Below are 18,685 nucleotides of genomic sequence, written 5' to 3' on the forward strand. Positions count from 1 at the left end.
GCGGCGGAGACGCCGCGAATCGCCGCCTCGACTCCCGAAAGCGAGCCTCCCTCTCTGGTCTCTGCGCACGTTTTGAAGACACGACGCAGCGCCGTTGGAACGACCTCGTCCGCGTGACTCGTCTGTCCGTTCGCGTTTTCCTCGGGAAAGACCAGGTCGAAAAGTTTTTCGCACCTTCCCCGCTCGTCTGTCCGTCCGCGTTTTCCTCGGGAAAGGCCAGGTCGAAAAGTTTTTCGCACCTTCCCCGGTCTTTGGTGGGGCTCTTTTGAGGAAGGGGAAGGCGAAAAGACAAGCTTGTGCGAGCCAGAAGGGGCGAGGCGACGAGCGGGCCAAGCCGAGAGAATGTGCGAAGACAGCTGCGACTTCCGCGTTTGTGTGCGACGCGTCGTTCTTTCTTCCGCCCTGGAGAGAGAAGAGAGGACGAGGTCTTTCTCCTCGCGCTGTCCCGCGTTTTCGCAGGAGACACGACCTCTCAGTCGGACTACCCTTCGTGGCAAACGCGGTCGCGCAGAAGCTCGCGGTGTCTCTGGACGATTCCGCTGAGAGAGAGTCCCCGCTCGCGAAAAGCGTGTCCTGTCATCGTCCCTTGCCTGTTCTCTGCCTCTTTCTCTCTTCCTCGTCTCCCGACGCTCTTCTCTCTGCCGCCTCCAGGCCGCCCTTCTCGCGGCTTCTCCCTGGCGGGGAGTGCCCGTGAGGCGTGCGGCGTGTCTGGCGCCTCGTCTCGCCGTTTCTGCTCGTTTTTTGCGGTCGAGCGGTGGATTCTCTCAACACGCTCGCCTTCCCCTCAGTATCTCGGCAGCATCGCCTCTCCCTCTCGCCTTGTACGACTCAACCCCCCCCCCCCCCCGCCCCTCTGCGGAGTTTCTCTTTTCTTTTCACACACTCCGCACAAGATGGCGTCTTTGAAGGAAGCAGTTGCCGAGATGCTGACGCAGCCGCTGGACTGGCCGTACCAGGTGTACAACTGCTTCACACTGGTCCTGAGCTGTGCCGTCCTGATGTTTGTCTTGGTGATTCACGAGATGTCGATGTCCGCATCGATCTTGCCGCATGCGTTTCAAATGGTCACGCTGCGAAAGCGCCGCATGTACTGCTTCGAAGTCGACATCAGCTCGGGGCCCGCGGCGCGGAAGGTTCGCATGCAGTACGTTTGGCTGCTGCGCACGGCAGTGCTTGTCGTCGGCTGTTACCTGTGGCAAACCTGCGTGTTGTCTTACTGGGCATTCGACTTTCGCGACGCATCGGGGAAACAGAACTTGGTCTCTGCATGCCAGAACGATGGCGCCGACTGCTTCGGGACGAAGCACAACTTCGACTTCTTCTCCGTGAACGCGAGTCCGACAAATCTGTGCGTCAAGTACGACTTGGCAGCAACGCTGCGCACCGAGGTCCAGGAGGAAATCAGCTCCCAGTACCGATACGTCACGTGCATCAACTTTGTAAAACCCAATACGCTGACTTACACGCAACACCTGGCGATCGCGTACGCCCTCGCCAAGATGATCATCACCCTCTTCGAGGTCCTCGTGTGGCTCCTCTACCGGAGCAGATCGAGCCTCCTCCCCACCGTCGTCCTCGCCGTCGGAATCGTCTTCCTCGCCGTCTGGGTGGGTAGCATCTTCATCCCGCGCCTCCTCTCCTTCTTCAGCTCGTGGATCGGCTACGTCATGCTCCTCTCCGTCCCCATCGTGCTGTGGACTGCGCTCCTCGCCGCACACTTTCTACGGAAAATCCAACACCAAAAATGGACTCTGTGGCAAATCCAAGCAAACCGGTACGCGCGCCGAAACACGCGAAAACCCCTCCGGTCTCTCGCCAACGGTGCTCTCCCGACCTGTCTCCACGGATACTTGCGGCATATATCTTCCCCACCATGTCTATATATATAGATATATGTATGTAGCTATGTCGATGTAGATATATATATATATATATATATATATGTGTAGATATAGATTTTGTATCATGGCAAACATATGCTTGTGGAGACACACGCGCGTCTCTAGGGATGAAAGGATATACGTTGCGGTGTCTTCAGGCTGTGACCTAGATATGGGGATCCGTATGCATCCGCCGGTGTACGTCCAGCGCGTTGTAGTCGCTGTTTCTGACGTACACTTGTTTTGGAGAAAACACCCGTTTGTGCAGAGAGTGTTCTTTTTGCGCTTTGCTGGCGCAGGCCCATGGCGAGAGCGGAGGATCCCGACAACGACTTTCGGCACCCGCGGTCGAACTCGCTTCTCAACGACACAGACTATCGCGTGAGAAAGAGGAGCGCGCGTTCGAGTCTCTGCAGAAAGCGGCGTTGTGTCAGCAGAACGCACAGAGAGTCGTGTGCACGAGCTTCGATTTAGAGTTGCAGTCGATACACCTCTTCCCGTGTCCACAGCGTGTGGAATCGCCTCTTCAAAAATCTAGCGTCGATGCACTTACGCAGTCGCGTGCCCAAACACGCATCCAAATGCATGCAGCGCTCCATCTACACATACACTCACAAATGCACTCATATGAATTCATATATATATATATATATACATATATATATGTGTATGCTGTTGTTGGAAGTGTATGGGGGGGCGTTTTGTTTTGCACGGGTCTCGCGTTTTTGTCTGTTTTGGTCGAGCAGGACGATGGCGCTGCGCCGCCTTCCCCTGGAGAGCAGTCGAGGCGGAGTGTGTTCTCGCCGCGGCAGAGTTGCGCGTCGCCTGTCACGCTTCACACCTCCTCGGACAATCTCCCGAGTCAGGCGACTGCGTTGGAGAAGCGGACAACGAGTTCTGTGGACTTCCGACCCTTCTCCGGGTCGCGTTTTTCCATGCCGACTCGGTATCAGCTGGCGAAGGGGGCCGACGCCCAGAAGAGTGGAAAGCGCGGCGAGAAGCGAGAGCGCGTGTTCAAGACTGCGTCTGCGATGCTGCGCAAAGAAACCAGCGAGAGGAGCGAAGGTTCTAAGAATGCAGAGACGACGGGGCTCCTCAGCGACGCTGACGCGCACGCGAGGCAGGAGACACAGGGCGAAGGCGCAGGAGGAAGCAAAAGGGAGGACTCGAAAGGCGAAGTGGAAGTGACAAAGGCGCAGAACTAGAAGCGCGCTTGCGCTCGGTGCATATATTCGGTGGCGAAGATTCGGTGTCGCGACAGCCGAGGCAGCGCACCCGAGAAGGAGGCGAGATGAGCTCGCGTGAGTAAAAAGGATTCAGAGTAGCGGGCGAGAACGGAGGATTTCGTGGCGCGCCGGGGTTGGGGGGGGGGGGAGCACGAAGGGAGGCAGTGAGAAGAGTGAAGGCGGGAAGGCCCGACTTGCGGGGGAAGAAGGGACACAGCGTGGAGGCGAAGAGAGACGAACACTAGGAACGCGAGAGGGAGCAAGGTGAAAGGGAAAGAATTCCAGGCGGAAGAACCTCGCACCTGCCAAACGTTTGCCAGCGTTCCTACGAGACGCAGGCGTCTTCACGCTCGCAAGGCAGTGTCGGTGCACAGTGCACCTCGTGCATGCATCGAGTCGGCATGCGTGTGTTTTTTGCCGCTGTACCTCGGCGGACTTTGGTTCACGTGGGATCGCGGCGGCGACGGCCGTCGGGTCTTTTCGGAAGAGCAGGGAAAGGCAGGTGGGGTTGTTTGGGGTTTCCGGAGAAGAAGATACGTCCGGCCCTCGCGCTCTTCTGAGAGGGTTTTCGGGAGGGAAACGGAACGCGAAGGCGGAGAAGAAGGTCGAGGAAACGGAACGCGAAGGCGGAGAAGAAGGTCGAGGAAACGGAACGCGAAGGCACTGCCTCAGCTTCTCGGTCGTGCGAGAAAGGGATAGCCTTTTCGGAGAAATCTTCCGCTAGACCCTTCATCACTTCTTGAGTATGCTTCTTTTGTGCGGATAAACTACAGGCGTCTTCACAGAGAAACGCACATCTGCCCTACGACTCTCTCAAATTCCCGTTTGCACAACTGCGTGCGTTTTCTTTCTCGACTGTATATGTAGAAGCGTGCATTTGCGTCTAGATGCGGGCACGTGGATTTGGATATCGGGGTTTAGCGGCGCGACTGCCGTGGAGTCGGGGGGAGATGTTTCATCAAGGAGGGTCGCGCATGCCCCGCTCGGGAACCGGCGTCGTGTCGCGCTCGGTTGCTTTTCAAGTTTTCTGCATTTGCTCCGCAGGTGCAAGATTTCCAGAATTTTTCCGTGTCGGCTGTTTGTTGCTCTCCATCTTGGAGGCGTCTCGGCCGCAGTCTGCCTGGACTTCCGCATGCGGAGTTTTTGCATGCGTCGGCGCAGAAACGGGCTGCATGCGGCCGGGCAAAGTTGCATGCGCCAGCGGCGGGTGCGTTTGCGCGGGGCAGTGCCGCTCGAGGGCTCCGCGTGCGTCTGTTTGTGCCGAAAGCGTCTTTGCTTGTGGAAACGAGAAGAAATGCACAGGCTCAACAGGTTTCAACTTCCCTGCTCTCACGGGAGACTCGAACTGCCCGGCACAGAGATGGCTTTTCGACTGCGAACCCCACTTCTTCCCGCTGGAGACGCAGAGCAAGAAAGCGCAAACCAAGACAGAGACTGAAAAGAGAGGCAGAGCGAGTTGTCTTTTCTTCGAACGGCTGGGCCTTAAACTCGAAATCTGCGAGCCTAAAAGGTCCGAACACTCGCGGCACTCTGCTCTCTCAATCTTGTCGCATTTCGCACAGTGAGAGCTCCCTTTCGAAGTGGAGCGAGAAAACACTCGCGCGCGGCCTCGGTGGGCACGGCTGCGCGAAGACTGATCTTGGTGTTTTGATGCGCATCTTCTTTCACACGCAAACACGAGGGGAAAGCCTCCCTCTCCACTGGAGTAGCCTGTACATACACCTGAGAGTCTGTTTTCTGAACGTTTTCCCATTTCTGCTGCGCGACGCAATCCCCGCTGTCCGCTGGAAGAAATGTGTCTTCCTGTTCGAATGAGGCCGAACACAAAATGCGTTCTCGCGTCGGGAGGCAGTGGCAACGACTGACTCCGCGATGAGGATCGTTCTGGTCTTTTCCAGAATCTCTACAGAAACGTTGCCTTCGTTCATTTCCGTTCTCCCGCCCGCGAGTAGCTGATCCGCGTTCCACTGTATTCTTTTTTCCCGGACACGACCTGGGGTTGTTGCTGTGCTTTTGCGTTTCAAAGGTAGATTCCTGATATTTCGAAGAAAAGACCGAAGCACACCCCTCTCCCGTCTCTTCTCCGTTCTTTTCTTGAGTGTGAACTCCGTCAAAACCCCCAGTTGCGCCCTCTCACTCAGACACCAGAAAGCATCTCTGTTCGCTTTGTCCTGTCGTGGTGAGAAAAAAAGGCCGGAATCGGCAACCTTTGGATCCAATATCCGAAGTTTCCCAAGGGGGGCTGGCTCGCCTCTCCGTGCAGCCTGTGCTGACGGGAGGCGTGTGGATTCTCCGTTCTCCACTTTGCCAGGGCGGATCTACAAAAAGAAGCGCCTGTGTGTGGTCGCTGAGAGTCCGCGGAAACGAACATCCTTCGGTAGGCGACAGCGGCTAATCCAAATGAGCAGTTTCGTGCAAACTACAGCACAGAGAGACAAACGGAGACCGCTGAAAATCGAACTGGACGTACACAGTGTCGTGTGGGCCTGTTACCACTGCTGGGATCGTGTACCCGCTCCCCTGGCAAAAAAACTGCTACCTTAGTTCTTCAACCGCAAAAACACGATAAAGGCGGCGCATCAGAACGGTCAGAGCGGAGGCGCACCTCTCTGGACAGAGACCGAGAGAGGTGCTCAAGACAGGCGCTGTCGCTACACTGGTGTTTCTCTGCATGAGCGAAAACGGAACTTTCTCGAGAGCTTTGCATGAACGCAGAGCACCGCTATCATCTGGTTTGTCGTGACGCGTTTCCTTCGATTGTGTTCGCCCTCTCTCCAGTGCAAGACAACTGTGAGACTCTGAGGGCGAAAGCAGCGAGTTACGATGGAGAAAAAAAGGTGAGGGAGTGCTACAAGTGCTCTGAGTTTGGCGCTGCAAGCTTGGGGTTGTCACGGGCGCGTATAGAACTCGTCTTTGCGGCTCTTTCTGCGGGTGGTGTCGCTGGAGAGACATTCTCTCTGTGTTCTTCCAGTCGCGCTCGCTTCCTGCTCCTCCCAGAGCCTCTTGCGGAGCGTCGCTGTGGTTTTTTTTCGCACTCGCTCCACTTCTTCGCCACCGACAGGGAGAACAAGAAACATGGAGAAAGAAAGGAAGGAAAGAAAGTTCGAGAGAGAAGGAACACGGAGAGAGGGAACAAGAGAGCGACCGAGCGACAGGAGAAAGAAAGCAGCGAACAGTGGAGAGGGAGAGACATAGACAGCGGGAGAGACAGAGACACAGAGAAATAGGGAAGAAGTGGACGAGAGAGAGAGTGAAAAGTTGGAAGAAGAGAAGCTCGCTGTGTTGAGTGATTTCTCCCGCCGTGGTTGCCCTGTCTCTGTGTCAAGAGGAGGCAAGACAACTGGCCCTTTTCTGTTTTGCATGCACACCCCCCTGCGCGTTTTCTACGCTTTCCCACTTTTCTTCTCGCCTGCACACTTTTACAGCTGCACTTGGGTTTTCCCCCTCTCTGTCCATCTCCCTCTCTCTTCTTTTCTTTCGTCTTTGCCGCGGTCTTTTCTTCGTCTCTCCGGCGTCCGTCGCCGCCGCCTCACGCCCTCTCACCACCCCCCTTTCGGGAGGAATGGCGAGACACGCTGCACACGCCCGAGATCCGTCCTTGATGCGACTCCTCTAACCCGGGTGTTTCCTTTCTTTTTCCTCTCGAGGACGCCTAGACGGTCACTCTCCTGGCGTCTCGGTTTCTTGACTGCATGTGTTTCTTTCTTCGTCTCTCTCCGCGTGCGTCTTCTTCGAGGCAAACCAGTCCCCAGCAAGTTTCGCCCCTGCCAAGTCGCTGTCTTCTCTCCGTCTCTCCTCGAGCGTTTCTCCTCTTTCCGTCATCCCCCTCGGCTCTTTTTTTCTTCGGGGAAAGCCGGACCTCTCTTCCCTCTGCCGCCCCTATACTCTTGGCTCTCTTGTATTAGCCGCGCAGTTTGTACTGGTATCGCCTTCTCGCCTTCCGTTCCGTCTTGCGCATCGGTTTTCCCGTCTCCACCCATGGGCCTCTCTTTCGGTCCTGATCCACCTCGGAATTGCCGACCAGAAACCGCCTTGCCTCTGCGGGTTCCTTTCCTGTCTGACCGGTCTTCTCTCGTTTCCAACTGCCACACTCACACGGCCTTTTTCGTCTTGTTCATCTGCTTTCTTCTAGTGGACTGACTTCCCCCTTTCACCTCTCCCTTCCTTCCCTCTCGACCGCGCCCCTGCCTTCGCTCTTCTCGCTATCTTTCTTTCTCGGCTCCTCCTTTCTCGCGTCTTTCTTCCTCGCTTCTTTCTTTCTCGCCTCTTTTGTCCTCCCTCTCTTTCTTTCTCGCCTCTTTCGTCCTCCCTCTCTTTCTTTCTCGTCTCTTTCCCCTCCTTCCGACCTCTGTTGTGGTCCATTATCTGCGTTCCTCCGGCTGCCGCTCTCTTTGCTTCTCTCGTTGTTTCTGTCTCTCTGCCAAAATGCCGCGCGTCTCGCTGCCGCAGGTTATGTGGCACAGCAAGGACGACAAGCATTCAGACCGCGTCTACTCCGTCGACTTGCAGCCTTTCCTCTCGCTTCAGGCTCTGTCCCGACATCCTTCCTTCCTCACGCGCGCCTCCTCCCTCGCTTCGCCCGCAGGCGAGGAGCCTGCTGGGAAACCCAGTGCTGTCTCCGCGTCTCCACAGGTTACCTGTCCCGCGCCTGTCTCCCCCGAGAAAGAGAGGGCGCCCGATCGCGAGAGAGACGAGAGAGAGCGAGGCATCGCCCAACGTTCGCGGCGAGAGGAACGCGCTCGTGAGAAACGCGCAGCGACGCTCGCAGCTTTCAGCCGCCTCGCAACTGCCGGAGCCGACGAATTCGTTCATGTAAGCCGAAACCGAAGCGGCGATCGCGTCAGCTTCTTTGCAGGGGAGGCGACGCGCAGAAAAACTTAAAGAGGCGGAGAAGCTTGGGGAAGTCGAGAGGACACGCCTGCCTTGGATTCCCCCCGGCCACACCAGGCGCCGCCCTCCGGCTCCCCCCGTCCTTTCGTCTTCGCTGTCTCCCTCACGTCGATTCGTCTCCCTCTCTTTGTCTTTCTCTCCCATGCCTTCTCTCTTTCGACTCTCTTTCGCTTGTCCATCCCCGCGTCTCTTCTTTTTTCGTCGTGTGCTTGTGTGCCCACCTGTGCGCTCGCCTGTGCGCTCCGTTTCCGCATCTCGCGCGCGTGCGATGGATTCCGCGGCTTTTTGTTTCTTTGTGTTTCTCAGCTCTGGAAGTGGACATTCGACCAGGCGCCTTCGGCCCCGCAGCGGCGCGGCGTGCAGGTGACCTGCGTCGCCCGACTCCTCGGCCACGAGCGAGAAGTGAACTGCGTGCGCTGGTCTCCATGCGGCGTCTTCCTCGCTTCCGGTGGCTACGGTGAGCTTGCGAAACCCGGGGGGAGGGGGGGGGGACCGGGCAAACAGGCAGACTCGGAAAAGTGCATGTGCAAGAGGACACACTAGGATGCACTGATCGCAGGCAGCTCAAATCTCCCCGACGTTCACGTTCGACACCCGCGTGCAATCCCGTGATGGCAAACAGACATGGGTACACGTCCGCTGTGGTAAATGTGTATTTACTTTTCATTTGCTTAATTTGCTTAATAAAAGATTTTCACAGAATGGGATCGAGTGACGTATATATGCATCCATGGCTAGGTGGAGGAACAGATACAGAGGCAGGCGCGCATGTGCACATACAGCGGAAGAAAGAACTGTAGACAGCCATGTATCACCACGATAATGATAAACAAGTAGACTGCCACATATCTGTATACATATCTATATAAATATATATATATATATATATATATATTGATAGATAGAGACAGGCATGTCGATATGCACATATATTTAGATGTATCTCGGAGTTGCCGAGATTGTCGCCTGTAAGTCGATTGACGTCTCGGCGTTTGCCTGCGACTCCGTGCGTCTCTCACAGACCACGCCACATGCATTTGGGAGCTCGGGCAGAAGCCGGAGACAGTCCCTCTCGGCTACGACTCCTCCATGCTCGAGTACGACGAGTGGTGGAGCCGAGTCTCTCTCTACAGGTTAGTCGCTCTGCTGCATGCAGGAGTATCACCCGCCTTGCCTCGGCCGCCTGCGACCTCCCTGGACTCGCCCACGTGCCCATGTCTGTTCACACGTCCCCGAGGCCCATATGCACATGCAACTACATAGGTCTAGAAAAAAATTACAGAGAAGAAGAGACGTGCTCTTGATCCTGCACCTGCACACAGAAAGCCGTGCATATATAAATATATATATATATATATTTATATTTATATATATTTATATATTTATATATATTTATATTTATATATATATATATATTTATATATATTTATATATTTATATATATTTATATATATTTATATATTTATATATATTTATATATTTATATATATTTATATATATATATTTATATTTATATATATTTATATATATTTATATATTTATATATATTTATATGTACGTCTGCCGAAAGACATACATTCACATGTGTTATGAACGCTGTTCGTGTTCTGCTCGCCTCGTGCTTGCTCGTTCTAGACACAGAGAGATGTACTAGTTCGCATCAGCAGATATATATGTATGTATATACACATATGCATACATATCTGTATCTGTACAGAGCGATATAGTGTGTCACGTTTTGATTGTGTCGGCATCCGGTGGACTTCGGTTTCAGGTGCATAGAGGCGGTGAATTCGCTTGCGTGGGCGCCGTCGGGGAGGCAGCTGGCGATTGGAACTGAGGACGGTCGTTTGATTGTCGTTGACGTTGTGAATGGTAAGAAAGACAAAAACACTTTTTGGCCTGTCAGCTCTCTCTTCATTACTCTCGTGTGGTGCTATCAAGCTGATCTCCCCAACCCTAAACCCGTTCGCGACCGTTCGTTCCGCTTTTTCCACTGTCTACAGGCGTCCTGGGGAGCAAGTCCGCCCGTGTCCTCGAAGGCCACGCGAATATGGTGCAAGGCGTCGCCTGGGATCCACTCGACACTTACGTCGTCTCCCAGTCCTCAGATCAGACGTATGTCTCCTTGTCCGCATGACGAGCTAACAGGCCTGCTCTTTTTCTTGCTCTCTGTCTCTCGTCTTTGTTCTCTCTATCTCTCTCTTACCGCTTATTCTTTCTTTCTATCTCTCTCTTGCCGCGTGTTCTCTCTCTCTATCTCCCTCTTGCCGCTTGTTCTCTCTCTCTATCTCCCTCTTGCCGCTTGTTCTCTCACTCTATCTCTCTCTTGCCGCTTGTTCTCTCTCTTCCGTTCGCTTGACTGTTCTATCGAGTGCGTGTGCGGCCGACGGCAGCCGTTCTTTGCGCCCGTCACTGCGCGTCCCTTCTTTGCCTTGGCTCTGAAACGCGTTGCTTTTCGGCTGCCGCTGCGTGAATCGCAGGGTTCGGCTGTGGGGTCGGCGAGGCGGCAGCGCGCCATCCCTCGCCGCTGGATCTTCCTCCGGCGCGGCGGCGTCGCCTGCGGCAGGCTCCGGCCAAGGCGCGTCTGCGGGCGCGGCGGCGCCCAGCGCCTCCTCGGCGTCGGGAGGCCTCAAGTCCCAGTGGAAAATCGAGGCCGTGCTGCGGAACGCGCGAGACAGAGACTTGCGAGAAAGAGACGGAACGAACGCGGCGAAAGAGGAGGAAGAAGAAGACGTAAGAGCGAGGACGATGGAAAGGCAGAAAGCGGGGAGAAGACGAAACAGAGCGAAAGACACGCGAGACACGAAAGACGATTCGGAAAAGAAAAGCGCGTCAGTGCGGGGGGGGGGTGGGGGGGGGGGGGGGGGGGGGAAGGGCGTGAAAACGGAAAGAGCAACCGAGGGCTGGACCAACGCCGCACCAGGCCAAGACGGTGGTGGCGTAGAACTGTCGACGATTGCGAACGCAGTGCTGGATTCCGTCGCGAGTTTGTGGCACATCACAGGCACACCAGGGGGGCATTCATCGGAACCGTGAGAAGCCGCGATGTCTCCTCTTTCGCCTTTTTTTCTTCGGCTTGTCTTCGGGAAAACGTTTCAAAGACACGAAGCAAAAAGACATGTTAACAGACACCTTTCAGGAGAGGCCGTTTTTCCCGTGCACGCGTGTTCCATCTCTCTCGGATTTTGCCTCTCTGCCGACTTTGCTCTTCACAGCCTGAGGCGATTTTGAACAGCCTGAACGCGGCTGCGGACGCGTCTCCGCCGTCTTCTCTCTCGTCTTCTCTCTCGTCGCCACTCGCCTCGGCCGCGCCCTCCAGCGCTCCACCGGCGGGCGCCTCTCCTTCTGCGTCGTCCGCTGCCGCCGCTCTGGGGCCCGCTGCGTCGGGCGAACGCCAGAGGCAGCAGGGGCGCTCGCTGTTCTATCCAGAGTCGCTGATTCGCTCGTTCTTTCGAAGGCCGGACTGGTCGCCCGACGGCTCCATCCTGGTCACGCCTGCGGGGCTCCAGTACCTCGTGGACGCGTCTACGGATTCGTCCTCTTCGGCGGAGGCGTGCAGCACGACCTACGTGTTCCACAGGAAGTTGCTGACGCACGGGACGCCGTTCCTCACGCATCGCTCCACAGCTGGCCCGTCGCTCGCCGTTCGCTTCAATCCAGTGGCTTTCCGGCCTCTCGCGTTCTCGCAGGCGCGGCGAGCGCGGGCCGCCGAGGGCGGCGTGGACGCGACAGAGGAAAGCGCATGCAAGGCGCTGCCTGCGGAGATGCGCGCGACCAAGTCTTGGCTCTTCTCGCCGACTCTGGACGCCGCACAGAAGCTCTCGGTCCTCTCGCCTGGCGCGGGCGCCGAGAGCAACGCGGAGCGGTGCAAAAAACGGCGTGCGGAGGGCCTCGCGCGCGAGCGAGAAAGCAAGAGCATGCGAGACGAGGAAGACGAAGGCGGGGAGACACACGACAGACAGGACAAACCCGAGACAGACGCAGCCCAAGGCGACGCGAAACCCGACGGCGCCGCGCCCTCGCCGAAAAGTGGAGCCAGCGGGCGCTGCAGCGAAGTCGCGCCTGGCGCTGGGTCGTGTCCCGGCGCGTCCCCTGAGGCCGTGTTTCCGCGTTTCGTCTACGCTGTATGTACACTCCACGGCAGCATATTGGTCTACGACACGCAGTTCATGGCCGCGCCGCTCGCGCAGCTCCACGGCCTCCACCTCGCCCCGATGACGGACGCCACCTGGAGCAGCGACGGCCGAGTCTTGGTCGCCAGCAGCAGCGACGGGTACCTCACCTTTGTGTGCTTCGAGGAAGACGAACTTGGAAAACCTCTGAGGCCTGCAGGCTTCTTCTACCACAACCTCTGGAACTCGAACCCGCGCACTTCCCTCTCGCCGGCGTCTCTCTCTTCTGGCGTTGCTTCGGTCTCGGCGGGGTTCTGTGGACGCGAGGAGGGCGATGCCGCGACCGGGAGCCCCGGCCCTCGCCCCTCGTCGAGTTTCGCGGACTCGGCGAGCGCGGCCTGCGCGAAGGGTAGCTCTGCGGGACCGGAAGCGCAAACGTTGGGCTCACCCGCGCCTCGGCGTCTGGGCATCGTAGGAAACGCCAGCGGAAAGAAGCTGGTGGTGGGCAACGCCGCCTCCGCGTTGCTGGCGCAGAAGAAAGAAGAAAGGGGGGGGTGAGAGCGCAAGAGGCGCCGAGGCGGGAGACGAAGCAAGCGTGGAAGCAGGTGCGCGGTCGAGCTCTAGGCGCCGCTGCATGCACAGGGGGGGTGGGAAGCGTTTCTTGGGAAGGTCGCCCTTTCGGGCTGCATGCAAGAGAGAGGCGCGGAGACGCTTCCGAGCTGTTTCGTTGCCGGTTGGCGCGCGGCTCGCAGGATCGTGCGCATGCAGCTATCGTGAAAGTTTCCTTTTTCCGCAAGTGAGACGGAATTTCGCCGAATCAAGGCGCTGTCTGGCAGGTTCGGTGGACAAGCGTGGGAACTTGTGTTCTCTCTTTTTGACGTCTTCTCTCGATACTCAACCCTTCCTTGTGCATGCACGTCAATCCAAAAAGTCTGTCTCGCCTTCTCAGCGGCTCGACCTTCTCCCTGGCAAGCTGCGATGCTCTCGCGCTCGCAGTGTCTCCGCCCCAAACCCGACTTTGTCGGCGCTTTGCGCAACGTCTTCCGCAACCCTGTGGCCAACCGCGAGCCTCGACACTCTCTCGCCGCGTCTCCCTTTTTCTGAGCTCGCGCCGCTCTGCTGTTGCATGCATTCTCGCAGTGAACCTGCGACGAAACGGGTTTCGCCCGCGCAATATACGGCCTCTCTGGCGGGGGTGTTACAGCTGCTGAACCGAGACTTTCTCTTTGCTTCTTCCGCGGGCCAAGCGCTCGGCGGCTCTCGAGTTTCTGCTCGCGTGACCTGGACGGTACTTTCACGTGTGCATCTAGATATTCACCTTCCACATCTTACACATAGAAAGACGGGTTTCACTGCAGCATACACAATTCTGTTTCGTACGTGGCTTCAGAAAGAAGAGAGACCTGAGTGGAAGCCGTCGCCCGTGTGTCTTGTCGCGGAACACCGCGTTGGTCCAGAGATTGCGCCATCTGGACACTGCGAGGGTGCGTGAGCTAAACCGCGAATTCGCCGCATGTCTCAACTCTTTTGCGCGCAATCGGGACTCTCCTGTCTTTGAATCTCCCGTCGGCGTCGAACCGTGTGCGCGTCGAGGGAAGTGAAAACGCGCGTGAAAAGACTCCGAAGGCTGCGATGGAGATAGCTAGAAAACCAAAGTTAAAAGATGGATTTGCATTTAGAGCACACCGCTAAAAGACAGGGAGTGGCCGGAATAGACTCCTATCTATACTGCGTTTTCGCGAAACAGAGACGCGTGAGCGGGGAAGAGTCGGGTTTTTGTGTTCGCAGGAAAAGAGCATCGGACCGGCACGCAGCAACACGAAGCTTTTATACGTCTCATGTTGTCAGCGGCCTGGGTCTTCGTGAGAGAGTCTCGACTGAGCGAGCTTGGAGATAACCCTTGCAACGAGAGATAGGATGGCGTCTGCACTCTCTAGCGAGGTCGAGATCGCCGGCGTTTTGACTGCTGTGCGAATTGGAAGACGCAACGGCCGCCTTTTAAGAAACCGGGAAACTGAGATCCCCAGCAGCGCAGAGAACGTGGGGTTCCCGGCTTTGCCATCGCGCCGCCTCACGAGATCCTCTCGACAGACTCGACTCTCTCTCGCGTAGAAAACACGCAAAGCGACGGCTGCCGAAACTGCGCCACAGCCCAGTCGCCTCACCAAGTTCACAGTTCCGCAACCTTTTCCCACTCTTTTCCACTTTCCCAGCTTCTCGGGGCCATGTGATCTTGTCTCGTCGCTTTCTATCTTGAGCTTCGCGCAGGCGCCTCCCCCTCGCCGGCCCTTCGCGCTCCTCTTTCCCTCGACTTTCCCGGAAGTCTTCCCCACACATGCCCACCTTCCACAGCGCCATGCAAGCATTTACATTTATATATACCTATACATATATACATATATACATGTAGATGCAAAGCACAGGAAAAGCGCAAGTATTGTGTTCCTGGGCAGCGTTTGCACTTTGGGCCGAGAGCACTTCCGAAACGGATCAACCCTAGAGAGTGCAGTCAAGACATCCCTTCTGTTTTCGTGGTCCCCCTGCCGACGTTTGCACGCCGCGCCTCTTACAAAGATCCAGTGTTTTCGGCTCGTAGCTGTTCGTAAATACACACGTCGTTACCCACTCGCACACGTCTCCACGTGTACATGGCTGGATTCACGGATCCTTCAACAACAAATCTCTAACGCTTCACAGAGCCTGTGGTGAGGCAACAAGATCAAGACTTGAACGCAAGACAGAAGAGAGAGGTCGGGGCACGACGAAGAGACCCGTTACCTCGTCTCGTTCCTGCCTGCGGCCATCAGAGGCGCACTCGAACTCAGGTCCGGTCTCACTGGGCAACGCCCTCCGCCTTTTCGCAGAAAAATTTACGTCAACGAACGGCGCGCCGACGCGCTTCTCGACAGGCCGCTCGACCCCCCCCCCCCCCCCCCCCCCCGCGTTCTCACATGACGGTGACTGTTTTTGCGAGGCCTCTGGGTTTGTCGGGGTTGATTCCCTTGGCGAGTGCGAGTTCGTAGGCGAGCAGCTGGAGCGGAATGCATGCAAGCAGCGCAGTCAGCGGCCCGTTCGAAGGGACAACGAGGATGTCGTCGGCGACGTCGCGCACGATGTCCGGCTCGTCTGTCACGCAGATCAAATGCGCGCCGCGCGCTTTGACTTGTTGTGCGGCGTTCAGGAGCGAGGCTGCGTGCTGATCGGCCAAGATGACGAGAATCACCGGCGTCTTCTCCTTCTCGTCAATGAGCGCAAAGGGCCCGTGCTTGAGCGCACCCGCGGGAAACCCCTCGGCGTGGAGATACGCGAGCTCTTTGATCTTCAAGGCGCCCTCGAGAGCCACGGGGTAGCCGAACCCCTTGCCCAAGACAAAGAGCGTCTTGGCGTCTTTCAGACGACTGGCAATCTCGCGGCACAACGGTCGACAGTTCAGCGTCATGCCTGCGTACACCGGCAGCCGGTGGATCGCGTCCATCAGTGCGTTGCACCGATCGGGAAACGCCTGCCTCGACTGGTTCTGGGCAAACCAAGCCGCAATCAGCGACAAGACCGCGACCTGAACGGTGAAGAAAGAACACAGGGACATGCCCAGATACTGAGCTACCCAAACATTTGGTCTGCTGTTCTACACCGACACACTACACACATATAAAATATGCATATACATATATATATATATATATATGCGTGTGGTTGCACGTGGTTTGGGAGTATCCGAGGGATCTCCTCAGCGACATCTCTGCCTCGCGTTATCTCTCCCTCTCTCTCTCCTCGAGGTTCTCTCTCTTCCTTGGCCGCCCGTCTCTCTCTGTCGCTTCTCTCTGTCTGAGGCAGACGTTCTGCGCGTTTTGAGCGCGTCGGAAGCCGTGCGGTCATTTTTCTCGCGAGGTCCGACCTGCGAGGTGAAGGCTTTCGTGGAGGCGACCGCGACTTCTCGGCCGGCGTTCACGTACACTCCACAGTTGGTCATGCGGGCGAGGAGGGATCCGACTTGGTTGACGACGGAGAATTTCTTCAGGCCCTGGAAGTCCGCTAGCTGGCAGGCGCGCACGGTGTCGAGCGTCTCTCCGGACTGCGAGAGGAGGAGGACGCCTGCGTCGCTGCGGGGGAAGTGGTGGACGTCCACCTCGCTGGCGTCCACGGCGCGCACTTGGTCGAAGCATCGAAGCCACTGCATGAGAAGCTCGCCGTACATGCCTGCATACAGCGACGTGCCGCAGCCGCAGAGCAGGAGACTGCGCACAGTCAACAGGGCGTCGCGGTTTTGGTCGAGGCCGCCGAGCTTCACGCGGTTCTGGTAGGGCGCGATGCGCCCGCCGTGGTTCATCGCGCGGGCCAGCGCCTGGGGCTGCTCGAACACCTCCTTCAGAGTCCAGTGGGCGTACGGCGCAGGCGACAGCTCAATCGTTTCCTTCGCAATCCGGTGGACAGGCCGCGTCGCCTCCAGCTGGCCGACGCCCTGCGCCGTTACCACAGCGATCTCTCCGTCCTTGAGCATCAGATACTGGTTCGTGTGGCGCGCCAGCGCCGCCGGCTCCGACGCCACAAACACCTGGTCCCCCACCGCCCCGACGAGGAGCGGCGAGCCGTTCCGCGCGAGAACGAGGCGGTCCGGGTGGTCCTTGTGCACGATGCACAGCCCCCAAGTCCCCTGCAGCTCTCCCACTGCGCGCTTGACCGCCTCCTCAAAGTTCAGAGTCTTCCCGCGCTGCTCGACGGAGGGCGCAGTCGCCGCCTCCCCAGACTCCACGGCAGAGGGCGGCGCTGCAGGAGTGTCTTCGTCGGCGGGTTGGTCGAGATACCAGCCGATGAGATTGGCGATGACTTCCGAGTCCGTGTTGGATCGGAAGGCGCATCCACGGTCGAGGAGAGCCTTCTTCAGGACCGCGTAGTTGTCGATGGTGCCGTTGTGGACGAGAGAAATCCGGTCTTTCCAGTCGTGGTGCGGATGCGCGTTCTCGTCGGTCTTGCTGCCGTGTGTCGCCCAGCGGGTGTGCGCAATGCCAATGTGGTTCCCCCGGTGCGGCAGTTTCCCCTCTCTGCGCAGGATCTCGATCGAGTCGCACGTGGATCCACGACTCGCGAACTTGGTGGTGACAAGCTGCCCCGCGGCCGAGATCGACGTGATGCCGCATGAGTCGTAGCCGCGATTCTGGAGGATCTCCAGACCCTCCATCAACACCGGCTCGGCCTCCTTGTCCCCGACGTACCCCACGATGCCGCAACACCGCGCCGGACGGGAAAACGGAGAACCCACAAAACGCGAAAACACAGAAGCGAAAGAAGAGGAAGAGGAAGAAGAAGAGGAAGAAGAAGAAGAGGAAGAAGAGGAAGAAGAGGAGTGTAGAGCTGCGCCTAGGAGAGCGCCGAGAGGGAAGAGCAGCCAAGAGAAGAAGTGTCGGGACTGTGCATTTTCTGGTGTCCCTTTGGGTGGGCACTGGGCGTCGTTTCTCGCTTCTCGTGTCATGCTCTTCCCAGGCGCAAAGGCCTCCCTGCTTTTGAAGCGTTGGACTTCGGTTCGCGCCTCCTCGTCGCCGAGAAGGTCCGAGAGCGCGCACGTGGAGAACCCTCGGCTGGGCGGCAGCGGCGTTCGCGGGCGCTGTCTCTGGTCCCTTTTTCCTCGGCTTTTCGCGCCTTCCTCGCGACCCAGGTGGGCGAATCGCCACGTTGGAGCGGGAAATCGGTGCGCAGAGTTCAACTCTGCGTCTCTAGAGACGCTCGCTGTGGAGATTCGCTGGGGCCTCCCTGAGAGCAGCGCGGAAGCCAGGCTTCCGCCCTGGCGAGGGGAGCAAGGGAAAGGCGAGGAAAGGGTCGAGAAAGAAGAGAAAGAAGGGAAAGAAGGAGGGAAAGACGACGAGGAAGAAGAGATAGAGGTGACGCTGGAGGAAGCAAGACGGTCAGTCAGAGAAGAAACAAGGAGGTAAGAGCGACGAGACACCGCTCTAACCCACGGCGAAGGGCGCCCGTGGAGGAAAGTTTCTGCACCTGACATTGCTAGAAAAACAGGTAAAGAGAAGAAAGGGAGGAAAAAGAGGAGGAAAGGGAGGAAAAAGAGGAGGAAAGGGGGGAAAAAGTGGCGCTTGGAAGAAGAGATGATTAACGGGGCGAAAAACAGGACGGCGACAGTGTGGAACGGAAAAGGCGATTTCCCTGCGAGAGGACACTTGGGGGGGCGGCCGACCACAGGCTTCCCGTGCACGCGACAGAAGAGAAGGAAGATGGAAAAGAAGAAAAGGAAGAAGGAAAGAAAAACGGAAAGGTCGAAACGGACAAGACAACGGTGGTGTACAGACAGGGGAGAAAAGCCCTCGCGGCGCGGGCGCGCACACCAGCAAGGCGCCCTTTAGAAGAGAGACGGGATCGAGCGAAATTCGGTTGAAATTCGATCCAAAAGGGAACAAAAAAGGCGAAGAAGAAAGCGAAACGACGCAAAAGTGGAGCTAGAAAAACGAGAGAGAGGACACACCCGGCAAGACCCCAAATTCCTCGCAGGTGTCTCGACGCTCGGCCGAGTCTATCCGGCTGTCTTTCGTTTCGTTTCTTTCCGAACGTTCAGGAAAAAACAGATCTAACG

At 57.2% G+C, this 18,685-nt stretch overlaps 3 protein-coding genes across 3 annotated transcripts; 2 read left to right on the top strand and 1 right to left on the bottom strand.

Moving 5' to 3' along the window:
• Positions 1–893: 893 nt before the first annotated feature.
• NCLIV_031590 (conserved hypothetical protein) lies at positions 894–3,085 on the top strand (the record flags this gene model as incomplete). Its single annotated transcript, XM_003883355.1, has 3 exons — positions 894–1,774; positions 2,180–2,261; positions 2,627–3,085. 3 exons carry the CDS (start codon positions 894–896, stop codon positions 3,083–3,085), a joined length of 1,422 nt encoding a protein of 473 aa, XP_003883404.1.
• Positions 3,086–7,531: 4,446 nt separating this feature from the next.
• Positions 7,532–12,669, top strand: NCLIV_031600 (hypothetical protein; the record flags this gene model as incomplete). The annotated part of the gene is made up of 7 exons (XM_003883356.1): positions 7,532–7,918; positions 8,303–8,453; positions 9,018–9,129; positions 9,771–9,871; positions 10,003–10,114; positions 10,480–10,732; positions 11,215–12,669. 7 exons carry the CDS (start codon positions 7,532–7,534, stop codon positions 12,667–12,669), a joined length of 2,571 nt encoding a protein of 856 aa, XP_003883405.1.
• A 2,389-nt stretch (positions 12,670–15,058) lies between these two features.
• On the bottom strand, positions 15,059–18,103 carry NCLIV_031610 (Glucosamine--fructose-6-phosphate aminotransferase (Isomerizing), related; the record flags this gene model as incomplete). Its single annotated transcript, XM_003883357.1, has 2 exons — positions 15,059–15,667; positions 16,007–18,103. The coding sequence occupies 2 exons, from the start codon at positions 18,101–18,103 to the stop codon at positions 15,059–15,061; spliced, it is 2,706 nt and encodes a 901-aa protein (XP_003883406.1).
• Positions 18,104–18,685: the final 582 nt, after the last annotated feature.

This window comes from Neospora caninum, chromosome VIII, assembly GCF_000208865.1.
Source record: "Neospora caninum Liverpool complete genome, chromosome VIII".
NCBI lineage: Eukaryota > Apicomplexa > Conoidasida > Eucoccidiorida > Sarcocystidae > Neospora > Neospora caninum.